This window comes from Nestor notabilis, unplaced genomic scaffold (assembly GCF_000696875.1).
Source record: "Nestor notabilis isolate BGI_N333 unplaced genomic scaffold, ASM69687v1 scaffold7894, whole genome shotgun sequence".
NCBI lineage: Eukaryota > Metazoa > Chordata > Aves > Psittaciformes > Psittacidae > Nestor > Nestor notabilis.
Genome location: NW_009924218.1, coordinates 51,270 through 63,590, shown reverse-complemented (window position 1 = coordinate 63,590; position 12,321 = coordinate 51,270). Strand labels below are relative to the sequence as shown.

Genomic DNA, 12,321 nt, shown 5'->3' with positions numbered 1-12,321 from the left:
GTGGTGCTCCTTGAAGGTGTTCACGCTGTAGTAGCCGTTGGTGGGGTCCTGGGGAGCAGGAAAGGAAGGAGACAGGTTGGTGGTGCCCATCCTACATGTGTGTGCCTTTGGGGCACTCACCTGGCAATTCCACCCATGATAGATACTTGTCACCCTTGTAGAGCACTGTGCCCCCAATGCGTCCATGCAGCTCGGCCCTCTCTGAATAGGGGCTAGAGGGAGGCATGGGGGCCCCTTGCCTAACACCCACCTTTTCTTATCCTGTAAAGGGCTCTGGGACCAGCAAAGAGCACTGTGGGTACCAAAGCATCCTTCCCTGTGCAGAGATGGCCCTTTGATATGGGGGATGTGGACCAAGGACAGAAAGCGCTGCTGGGTGAGAGATGAGCTGATCCTGCCCTGTGGTGGGCATGGAGATGGGTGCCCAGCACCTTGGGGTGCAACCACCTTGGCCATGTGCCGCAGGGGTAACTGGGGGGGTCTTTGAGCCACATCTTGTCGTGGGGCTGGGGATGAAAAGGGGGGATGCTCACCTTCAGGTTTTGAAACTCCTTCTCCTCCTCCTTGAGCACCTCAAGCTGCTTCAGCACCGAGTCCTGCTGGAACTCCCCCCGGTCCATCTAGGAAAGAGTAGAAGTGGGTGTCAGCGTCCCCACTGCAAGTTGTGTTTTTTAACCCTCTGTTTAGGACTAGAAAGGCTCAGCTGATGTGGGAAGTGAATTATTGACATCTACCATGGTGAGTGCTGGGACTGCACCCAAACAAACCCCCAAATCTCCTTTCTTGTTGTTTCTTCTTTCTTTTCATCCTTTCCTGCTAACCTGAACTTGGCCACCAACACCTCAACATCCCAGCCATGTTCTGGCATGTATTTAACATGAAAGCCTTAAATTGACCCACGCACTCTCTGATATTGGCTCTTCTCAAACGATCTGAGTCCTCTGCCTGTCCCCAGGTGGGTCGGGAGGGGATGGACAGGCTGGAGAAGCTCCTTTTGATTTGATATGAGTCCATTTTATCCTCCCGTTGCTCCTTGCTGGATGCTGGTGCCAGATGCTGCCATCCTGACATGCTGCCTTCACCCATCTCTCTTCCTTTGGAGGCTGACCATGATCCAGGGGGGCAAGATCCACATTAATTAGACAATGGCTTTAATTACCCTTTTTTCAGCATGTTGGAGCTGTGCAGAAGCAGAATGTTCATGGAATCATAGAGTAGTTCAACCAACTTCTTCCTGATCAAACACCTGCATTCAGGTTTCTCTGCCCCGGTGCAGGGCTCGCAGCATCAGCTCAGCCCCCAAATCCCCTTTTATGGCCCAACTTCTCCTTTTTGTAAAGCTGGTAAGTGGTTGTGTAAACTCACCGTGCAGCACTTTGTGTTCATCTCCTGGAGGCCTTTGATATGGCTATTAAATGCAATAAATTTAAGTACCTGAGTTATCCTAGGGAAAAAAAAAGCCTGTAATGGCCATTGATTTACCAGGGTAAATACAAAGGATTACATTCAGTATAGCTCAAATGGTACATAAAGGGGTTTTATTGCTCTGTGGGCTGCATGCCAGCCTCAGCAACACCCTAAATCCCCTAAAGCATCACGGTAAAGGCATGGGATAGGGATGCATGCAGATGTACAGCACCCATCACAAGGGTTTCCCAGGTCCTGGCTTAGAAAGAAAAGGAGAATTCACTTCTCCTGCTTGGACATGGCTATTTTTTGGTGTGAGTGACCCTGGTCTTCAGAGCTAGAGATGGAGAGGGGAGAACCAAAGGGACAGTACTGCTGGTGGCATAACCTCCAAAATGGGTATTTCAAGACATTTTATGACACCTCTTGCAACGATGACTGGAGTGACTAGCTAAAGTTAACTCTATTACCAATATTAATGGAGATTACAAGTGTAGAGGCAGCAGGGGAGTGGGAGGAGAGGGAAATGCATGGAAAAGGAGACTGGAAATCATAGAATCAGAGCATGGTTTGGGTTGGAAGAGACTTTGGGATCAACTCTGTCACACTTACTCCTGGCAGTGGTGACAGCTCCTTTAGGATCATCAGGTGAGGAAACTGGGGCGCAGAGTCCCATCAACCAGGAATAAAGCCCAGTCACCCAGCTGTGATAACAGAGAAGGTTACACCGTGTTGGAGCTGATGGTGCTCCTCAGCCCTCTAATCACAGACTGGACTCAGCCGAAGCAGCATGCCCATGCCATGCGTCTGATGGGATGGAGAAAGCTGCTGCTGTGATTTATTTTGTCCAGGATCAGACCCTTTAATGGACTCTTTTGCCTCCGGTCCGCAGCTGCTGTTTGCTTTCCCTGCGGGCTGGCAGCCTTTTCCCTGCCTGTGGGCAGAGCAGCTAATGGAGTTGGGGAGCTGGCGCTGAGACAACGTGACCAAATGCAAATCAGGCAGCATGACATGTCTCCTAAGGTGTTAATGAACTTATAGATGCATGAATAATTATTTGTGAAAAGCACGGAGAGCTGCAGAGGTCACAGATGGCTGGAGAATAACAATTGCAATGGTATTTAGCAGGGGGAAAGAAGAGTCACGCTGGCACTTTGCAGCCAGAAAGGCTCCGGCAAAGCAGAGACATGGGGAGATGATTTCAAAGGATGCTGTTGAGGTTGAGCCTGGGCTTGAAAAGCCATAAGAAGCTTAGAGAAGGTAAATGAAGAAGCTGTGGGGGAACTAATGTATGGGGAGGAGGGAAAGCAGGGAGGTCTTGGGGTGAGGGCATGGAGCAAGTAAAGGGTGCTGTGCAGTGCTCATCACCACTCATTGGAAAGGATGGATTTGTTTTAACTTGATCCATCATTTCATTGGCAAACTTGGAGCATCTTGTTAGGAATCTGTGGAGCAGCTGAAGCCTGGATCTCGAATGGCCAGAAGAGGATGCTCGAAGAGCAAGGAAGAGGATGAGGAACAGCGGGGGATCCCTGAGGGCTCTGAAGAAAGAAGAAATTGGGAAACATTTACAGGGAATGCTCTTGCTAAGAACAGGTGAAGAGGAGGCTCTGGTCAAGGCATCAGAGGGGCATTTGTTGTCTTCTACCTGCCAGGTAGGATGTCCAAATCTGCCCAGCATTGGGGTCATAGAGTATGACTATTTCTTCCAACCTTTTGATCCAATAATGTTATTTCCAACTGATGTATCTTCAGGAAAAGCCTCTGGATTTGGCCAGGAGAGGGGGAAACTCACCTTCTCCCAGCCCAGCAGCCAGGCTGTTACACTCTTGTACCTAAAATGCTTGACTTTGCCTCCCCTCTTTGCACTTAAATAGCCCCTTTATACCATGCTGTAACCAAGCCACCTCTCCGAAGTGTGGCTGATAAGCTAGAACACCTGAGCTCTGTAAACCTCTCCCTGTAAGGCATTTATTTCCCTGCGATCAAATAAATGTCATTCTTTTTCTGTACTGTTTCCATCCTGCCAGCATCCTTACTGCACTGTGCACAGCACAGCCCTGCACTCCTCCTGCCCAGCCTCATCAAGGGCACCCACTGATGTGAAATCACCTTCTGGCTCTGCCCCAGGGTGTCTTGCAAGATCCCGTGCCTGGCATCCCACAACCATCCTCTTCTTCATTTATTCATCAGTGGTAGGTGTTCCTTGTGTGTCCCCTCTGCTGAGGCTTTCAGCTTGGTGGTTAAGGTCTTCAGTGGCATTTGGGCTGCTCTCAGCCCCTCTTTTGGAAGCCAGATCCAGGCTTGCACTGTTAATCACTGAGGTAGAGAGGGTCCTATGACGAGGAAGCTCCTCATCCCCTGTCATCTTGCTCCAAACCCAAGTGCCAGCCCCTCCGTCCTTCCATGGAGTTCTGTCCTTCAGCACATCCTGACATGGACCTGCAGACTCCTCAGGGCAAAGTCCTACTGGGAATGAGGGGTCTTGCACAGAAACCTCAGCTGGGATAACATGCCAGATCTCCACCTCCTCCTGCTTTCCTGCTTCTCATTTCAAGGCTCCTGCTGGTTTCTATGCCCACCCTACAACGCTCAGCCTTGCCTTTCCACCAGTAACTCATCAAACAGCTTTTTGCATGTTGATGCTTGCAAGTGCTGCCTAAAAACCAGAGAGTTAGAGCAGGAAAAACCCACCCAGCAGCCAAGAAATCAGCCTCCAGCCTCTTCAATCCCTTCTCCCTCTCTTCTTGGCTCTTTTCTCTCACCTTTCATGGCTATTTTATTGATTTATTTGTTTGATTCACTCCAGTCCACGGGCTGAAGATGAATTTCCTAGGCTGTGTCGCTTCTATTTGCTGTCTGCAGCTCTTCCCCCAAGCGAGGTGGCAAATTCCCAATAAACCTCTCCCATCTCTCTCTCCTCATTAGCAAAGTTTCACTTGAGGAGCTTTTATGGCAGGAGAATGTGTATCTCAAGAGTAGGATATTAGGAGAAACATCTTTGCCTGGAGTGGGGATTACGGTGCTGAACTACATGTGTCTGGGCTCGTCACCATCAAACGTTTACCTGGAGTAATAGCTTAAGGGGAGAAGAAGTTAATCCTTACCATCAGCTGCTTGATGGTGGGGTGCTCCTCTGTCTCCCTGCCCGAGGCTGGCTCCTTGTGCACGATCTCCACACGGATATCATTCTTGGCAGAAACCACACCTTTGAGATCTGGGCAATGAACGAGATGGAGAAGGGGATTAGTCAAAGGCAATTGCGGAGCATCCTCAGGGACACGACTGATGGCACCAAGGAAAATTAACTGTGGCTCAGCAAAGCCACCTGAGAATTGTGGGGGCATTGCCATGAGGTGAAACTATCACTTCTGGGGAGCTCAGATGTCTATTGTAATGCCTTTGGGAGCTTGGTTAGTCCCTGCCATACTCATGGTGCTGTTTAACTGTGGCTTAAACAGATGGTGGGATGTTTGTCCAGACTACTGATGCTTGGGGAGCACCTGAAATGCTGCTCCTGAGGGATACACTGGTACTGGGAAGCCCCTGAGAAAAGCCTCCTCCAGGTTTGGGGTGCAGATACATATGGGAAAGGCCAAGCAATGAACAGAGACGGGGCTTTGGGAATGACAAACTCATCCCTGCTGTTGCTCCAAGCAGCCTGTTTCCACGCAGGGCAGAGAGAAGCGTTTCTGGAGAGACTCTCTGCATCCCCTGAAGGTGTCAGGCGTGCTTTGAAGAAGTCATTTCAGCAAAGTGAAACCACAGACACGGAGCAGCAGGAGCAGAAAAAGCCGCACGGATCTGAGATGAAAAGCAGCGATGGATGCAAATCTGAACAGCGAGATCTAAACAGCTCCCAGCTTTGAAGCCAGGCTTCAGCCTACAAGGTGGCTCCCACCTCCCGGCTGCCTCTGCCAACCCTCCCAGACCCAAAACTGCCTTGAGCTGCTGGGCTCATCAGATCTGCCTCCAGCCGGAGGACTCAGCCCGGCAAAGGCCAGGACATGCAGGAGGAAATGGTGATTGTATCTGTGACCCAAACTGAATCATGCAGCTGAGCCCAGCTTGAAGCTCCATTCTTGAATTAATCTGCCCCAGCATCCTGTGCCCTAGGTATCTGCAGCCCTGCTGCTCCCCATAGATGTCTCCAAGTCTTGGAGTGCAAGGCAAAGGGTTTCCTTGGGAAGCTACCACTGCTTTTTCCTCTTTTCTTCCCTGCTGGGACCATGTTCCTGGTGCTGGAACCTTTGTCTTTAATCACAAGGAGAAGCTAATTACTGTCTTGCACGTTCTCTCCCAGGAGTGTTCCCCCTTAAATAACTCTGGGCCGTTAAGTCACCGAAGATGCAACAACAGATGTGCAGTGAAGTGGTTTCTTTTCCCCGTTTCCAGAGCCTCCAGGCTCAGTGTCTGTCTGGGAGAGGGATCTGCAGTCATCCTGGTAGGAAATGAGTCCCTGCCCTGACACCGAAGTGCTCTATTGGTCCCCTCGCTCCTGTGCTGATCCCTGTAATCCCTCTGCCGATTTCACACCACTAACCACGATGAAAGTCCTTTCCTCACCTTTCATCCTGGTGTTTCTACCTTCCTGATACTCACCTGCTGCTGGAGATAGTGGCCACAGCATCCAGTTTGCATTAGCACCTGCAAAATTGAGCTAAAATCCCTTCACCTCTCCATAGGGCATGACAAGGGACTTAACACTGCAAGAGGAGTTGGAGAACAGAGGTGGAGCAGTGAGCATGCTGAGAAGATGCCCAGACCCGGAGGGCTTATACAGGAGACCAGAAAGTCCTTTCTAAGTGGGACGTCACTGGAAACACAGTGGAGGAAAGGAACTTCAGTCACTGCCATGCGACTATGTAACCTCTTCCCAGCCCTGGCAAAGCAAATGCCTCTTCTTCCTGATTTACCACTGGGAATCCAAGGGATAAATGGGAGCAGACATTTGGCTGTGATGGGGTTGTCCCCTCCTGGAAGGACAATCCCTGCTTTTTCCCTCACCCTCTGCATGCTTCTAGCTTGTGAGGGACTCTCAGCCCTGGCGCTTGCACCACATCTTTGATCTGCTGTCACGGCATCAGTGTTAAACTGTATGTCCCATAAAGAACCCTGCACCATCTGGTTACATCAGATAAGAGGAAGATAATGAACCACATGCTTTTCCTGGCTCTGAAAGTGGAGAGCATGGATGATTGTGTCCCACCATTGGCATGGTAACAGCGTTTTAGCTCCTGCTTCTTCAGGTGCTTGAACTGTCCGTCACTGCTGAGTGATCTCCACAGCCTTGAACTGGCCTGGTCTTGGGTCCTGCCCGTCACCAATCCTTCCCCAAAAAGCAAGATTAATGACTGCCCCCATTTAATTTGTTAACACTTGTTAATGGGAGCTGCAAGAGTTCAGAAAACCAGGGGATGAGACAGGGAGAGGCATCATTATTGCTCTCAAAATTAAATACATTTCTGCTGTGGGAGGCCGTGTGTTCATACCCAAATCCAGGAGGAGCTTGGTGCCTTTGATTGCTTTGTAAATGATCAAGGGGGGGAAATGAAAAGAGAAACAAGTGGGGTTTCTGGCACACACACACAGAGCTTGGCATCCCGGCATCCGTACCATGCATCTCCCAAGCCTGCAGCACCGTCGAGTATATCCTCTTCTCCCTTAGTCTGAGATGCTCCAGACAATCCCCACTCTTCTCCCTCCTGGTTTGATGCCTTTTCATTTAGCCAACAATCCTGCTTTAATTTCCTGGTGTCTTTTTAATGAGGCAACATGATACCACGCTGTTTATCCCCCCTGCTCCTCTACCTGTGTCTCTAATGTCACTATAACTTGTATTCCCATCACAGACAGGCTTCAAACCCCATGTGTCCCATGTAAAACCCCTCAGCTGGCTGTGATTTCCCTCTAGGAAATGCACTTTCATGTTGAGAAAAACAGAATTGGATCAGAAGTAGAACAGAGAACACAAACTGAGGAGGGGTTTTAAGCACCATGGTGAGGATGCTTTTCCCTCTTGGATATTTCCCCAAGGGAGGGATTAAGCACAGGTCTCTTTGCTATCCCTTTGTCCCCAGGACACCCGTGCCCGAGCTGCCTGGGCTGTTAACAGGGATTAACATTTAGCTGGCATCTTTCTCCACGTGCTCTGACACCCTTTTCCAATAGGAATGAGCATTTCCCATAGGGATGACCAACATGAGGAGCAGGTTGTGCCAGCGCGTGTCAGTAAATTCAGCCTCTATTTTCTTTGTGACCCACTCTATTCACCCCAAGGTTTTAGCCCCAGAGGGATGCAGTGAAGCCGAGGGAGACACTTACTCCTCTGGGAGCGGGCACAGCAGAAGGCAACAATGGTGGCCATCAACACCAGGAACGCCACGCCGGCCCCCACGGCCACTCCGATGATAACCGCCATCGGCACCGACTCTGCAAGAGGAAGGAGAGGGAGCATGAAGCCAGGATGAAGGTCAGAGAAGTGGCAATTCCTCATGGGACCCACCCCTGGTTGCTGGAAAGAGGCTCGGTGGTGAGCCTGGGGAGGGTTTTGGGGCCGAGTGGACCTCCTTCCCCATTCCCTCATCCTGGCATGGGTGACGCAGGCACAGGCTGCTGTGGGACACTTGGGATTGCTCTGTGCCTCAGTTTCCCCTGGGAGGGACTGAAGAGGAGGGAGCCTGAAGAGCAGGTTAACAACTGCTCTCAATAGCACCCTGCAGGTGAATGAATGAGTAGCTCTAAAGGATGAGAAGTGCAAAATAAGACAGTGTGTTAATATTACTAAGGAAGAGGAATGGCATTAGAGCAGGCTGGGAGAGAGCCGGGATGGGGGATGGAGTTGGGCACTGAGCCTCCCTGCCAGAGGCTGTAGCTCAGCTCTTAGCCCATGCTGTTAAGTCTATATGGATGAATTAACCCAAGAACCACCATTCACAGCCTCTGCCTGGTTTATATCCCCATCTCCTGCCTTTCCCCTTGGCTTGTCAGCTCTGTCATCCTTCCCTGAACCCCTGAGGGTGCTACAAGGACTGGGACAGCAGGGATGGGCAGAGGCCGGGCAGCTGAGCAGGGGTTACATGCTTGCATCCTTCTGCCTACAATAACTTTGTAGTTGGGTTCCCAGCGGGGATTTCAGACCGCGGCTCAGCCAGCAAAGCTGATTTATTTGCGCAGATCCAAGCAGCAGCTTGAGAGGAGAGGGGAGGGTGGAATATGAATGCACATTTATGGAGAAAGGGTCAGATTTGCGGCCCCAGAGCCTTGTTATCTCCCTGCTCGGTTCCTCCGGTCCCTCAAAGCACAGCTCCTACTTAATGGTGAGTGCTGGGCTGGTGCCTGCTTTCTGGATTATTTCTAGGCAGCAACAGGCAGTACTCCTGCTCGCGGGACGGCAGTGCTGGGTACCACAAATCACCTTTGTTGGCTGGGATGATCTCCCCACAAGCAGCAGATATCTATAGGTCCCCATTCCTGTTCTTCCTGAGCACCCTATAGGCCCTTACGAACCCACAGGAGGCCAAAGGATGGGTAATCCTTTCCAGGGTGGCTGGCTAAGCCGGGTGAGTGTGTCCTCACCGCTTTCCTGGACACCTCCAATGCGTGATTTCCCCTTTCAAACGGATGGGATGAATTTAGGAAAAGACGGGTGCAGAGAGTTGATCCTCCTTCCTCCTCCTCTGTGCAGATGGGGACATGAATGTTGCTGGGACAGGGGTGATCTGCCCGAGAAACAAAACGCAGCAGCCTCATGGCTGCCACTTGACTGGGTGAAGAAGAAATCATTTCTCATTGTCCACTGGTGTGGAGCTGGTGATGTCCACATTTAATCCTGGACCTGAGATCACTTAGTAGCATTTCAGTGGTCCCTGATATTCCCTTTTTAGTGACTGGGGAGCTGGGGCACAGAAGGGTTTGCAGATCGAAGACTGGACCACAACAGCATCCCAATCCATGCCCCAGTCACTGCCCTGCAGCTTTCCTATACCCCTTTGTGCCCCTTCCTGCCCTGCCTTGCTGGGCCAGGAGGAGGACGCCGGGTCCTCAGGCATGGTAATGGCTGGGGACAACCCACATTCACCGTCAGCTCATGATTTCCATACCTGCTTGAATACCAGCTCCTGATTTCATTTCCGTACCTGTTTGAAAATAAAGCAAGTGTCCACAGCCTTGCACAGCCCAAGCGCACACGTCAGTCCTGAGCGCTCAGCCCTCTGCTCCGCCTCCTGCGCCGAGCACAGGGATGTCCCCATGAAGGGGATGTCCTCTGCCACCCTACAGCAGCGCCAGCCACCCTACGGTGTCCCCCTGCCCAGGGCAGGGATGTTCCTAGCAGGGATCTCGGATGCGGAGCTGGCTGTGGACTTGGATGCTGCGGAGCAGGCTCGGACCCGGCCACCCTCCGCCGGGACCCAGGCTCCCGCTGACTGGCAGACGACCTGGAAAAACCACTGGCTCTGTTTGCATTGGAAAAAGCCCAAGGCTAATTTTAAGGGGTTCATTTAGCTCTGATCTAATCTGGACGGCAGCCTTGCCTATAAATCATGGCTTAATGAGAGCAATCCACCTGCCTGCCCTGGCATTTAATATAATAGAAGAGGACTGGAGTTCCTCCAGGAGCTAAGTGTTCGTCACAAAAGCCATCACCCTCCCTTGCTATGGAGAGTGGAAATCCCCGGGCCATCCCTTCGGGATTGCTTGAGGTGCCTCTGAAGCTGGTTGGGGAAGCCCAGCCCTGCAAAACACATGCTGGCACAGTGGCCGGTGGCCAGGATGGAGGGTTGCAACCAGATCAAATACCTTCTTCTGTGCTCTGTGGAGCAGTGGGGTCTGGAGGGAGCACCCATTCCTATTTCTCCAAGGCTATAATTTATCCTCCAGCCTGTGCAGTGGTATCACCTTGTGCTGTGTGGCAGGGAGCGAGGGGTGCAGGATCGTCCCATGCACCCCAGCTTTACAGAATGGGTAAAATCAAGCAATATCATATCAAACAGAGACTTTTCAGGGCTTGTTCCACCTCCTGACCTTTGCCAGGATCAGGTACCCTAAGGATGCAATCCATTTAGCATGGCTGGAGCATTCTCACCATCCTCCCTAACTTCCTCTGATATCCCAAGAGCTTTTCTGAGCACCTCCTGCCTCTCACAGCATCTCCCCACACTTACAGCCCAGCCAGGTGCTAATTCCCACTGCCCAACAGCCCCACCAGCTCCCCAGCGATGCCCACCTTGCTCTTTGAGCCGGATGATCTCCGTGTCGGAGCCGAAGCTGTTCCAGGCAGTGCAGTTGTAAATGGTTTGGAAATCAGCCCGGACAATATTGCTGATGGTCAGCGTGGAGATCACACCCTCATCCGTGCTCACCGTCTCCACTGTGTAGCGTCCAGATGTCCCAGACTCCAGGACGTTCTCCTTCCAGGACCAAGCCTGTCAAGCAAGAGAAGGGGTAAGCCTGGGGCAGGTCTGCCCGCTGTAGGGCATCTAAAGGTGCTGAAGGCACCCACCGTGCCCATGGGATGCTACTCACAATTCGGTCTGGTGGTGGGGTGCTGCGGATGAAGCACTTGATCTGCCCTTTCTGGCCGTGCAGGGCATGCTGTGTCTGGGTGCTGGAGATGATGGGTGGCCCTGCAAGAGACAGGAGAAAGCTGCTGGCATCTCGCATGGGTAGCTGCAATACAAGGTGATTGTATTCCCTTCCCTCCTGTGATGCTCCCCATCATAGGGCTCAAGGAAGCAGCAGGAGGGCAGGAAAAGGCTCTGATGGGCAGCTGCTACATGGAAGCCACCATCAGTGACCTGCAACCAGCCTGCCCAATGCTCTGGAGGGATTTCTGCAGGAAAACCCCAAATTGTTCTAGGATTCTATGATTCTATGCCCAAGCTGGCCATGTCAGCTTGCCTTGGCCTTCACTCACCATGTCTGGTGCAAGAACCATGCCAACAGCCAAGTGAGATGGGCAGATGGCCCTAAACATGTGCTGGGGCTTTCTTCTCCTGGATGGGACATGATGGGAACCCTTTGGGTCCTGTCATCCTCTGGGGTGGCACAAGGCATGCAAGGATGAGCTTCTTGGCTAGCTAAACACGTGCTCACTGACAAACCCAACGCCAACAGAATCAAAAGCAATGATGGGATCTGTAGGCGAGGCCTAAATAATGGTAATAAAAACATCTCTTTATTTCAATGGTTGTATGTGACTTATAAATTCTGGAAGCACTCCAAGACTGGGTGATGCTGGAGAAAAATGGCTTAATAATCATTAAAAGGATCATTTTCCCCAAGGCGAGTGGATTTTAAATGGCACAAATGCCAATGGCTTTGGGTTTTATTATTGCTTCAGGAGTTCAGAGATGAAGGCTTATCATCCTGATAATAGTGTATGACTAAAGACCATTTGTGAGATGAACATGCCCAGAAATAACAGCATGAAGTTGCAGCCTTTTCACATTTGGGGCCGGCAATTGACTCTCCATCACACTCTGGCTCCTTCTGAAAGCTGCCAATCTCCAGCTTGGCATTCAGTGCTAAGTGTGAGACAGCCCACAGGCAGGAGAAAGGCTTTAAACAATGTTGCTATGGATATAGATGATGGAGTTACTGGTTGTGGTTATTTTTAGTACGTCGGTGCCTATTTATTTGTGCGATCCTGGCAGCTGCTGACTTGGGAACCTTGGAGCAAGGAAAGGGTGGTTGACTTCTCCATCCTGCTTGAGTCCATATGAACCTTTCTTCTCTGGCCTCTGCAACCTTGGCAATGGTTTGGCAACAGAGTTTGGTTTAAATCCTTGCTTCCTGCTATGTGCAGGGACGCTTTCCATAGACCAGGTTGTCCAAGCCCCGTCCAACCTGGCCTTGAACACTGCCATGGATGGGGCAGCCACAGCTTCTCTGGGCACACCGGGCCAGGGCCTC

General features: G+C 51.3%; 1 protein-coding gene across 1 annotated transcript in view; it reads right to left on the bottom strand.

The window, feature by feature from the left end:
- Positions 1 to 12,321, bottom strand: part of KIRREL3 (kin of IRRE like 3 (Drosophila)) — a gene marked incomplete at both ends in the record, with an annotated part of 38,995 nt that overhangs the window by 339 nt on the left and 26,335 nt on the right. Inside the window, 7 exons of the mRNA XM_010012514.1 lie at positions 4 to 48; positions 534 to 620; positions 4,515 to 4,624; positions 7,732 to 7,839; positions 9,510 to 9,545; positions 10,634 to 10,832; positions 10,933 to 11,033. Coding sequence (XP_010010816.1) covers positions 4 to 48; positions 534 to 620; positions 4,515 to 4,624; positions 7,732 to 7,839; positions 9,510 to 9,545; positions 10,634 to 10,832; positions 10,933 to 11,033 — 686 coding nt within the window. The remainder of the gene's footprint in view (positions 1 to 3; positions 49 to 533; positions 621 to 4,514; positions 4,625 to 7,731; positions 7,840 to 9,509; positions 9,546 to 10,633; positions 10,833 to 10,932; positions 11,034 to 12,321) is intronic.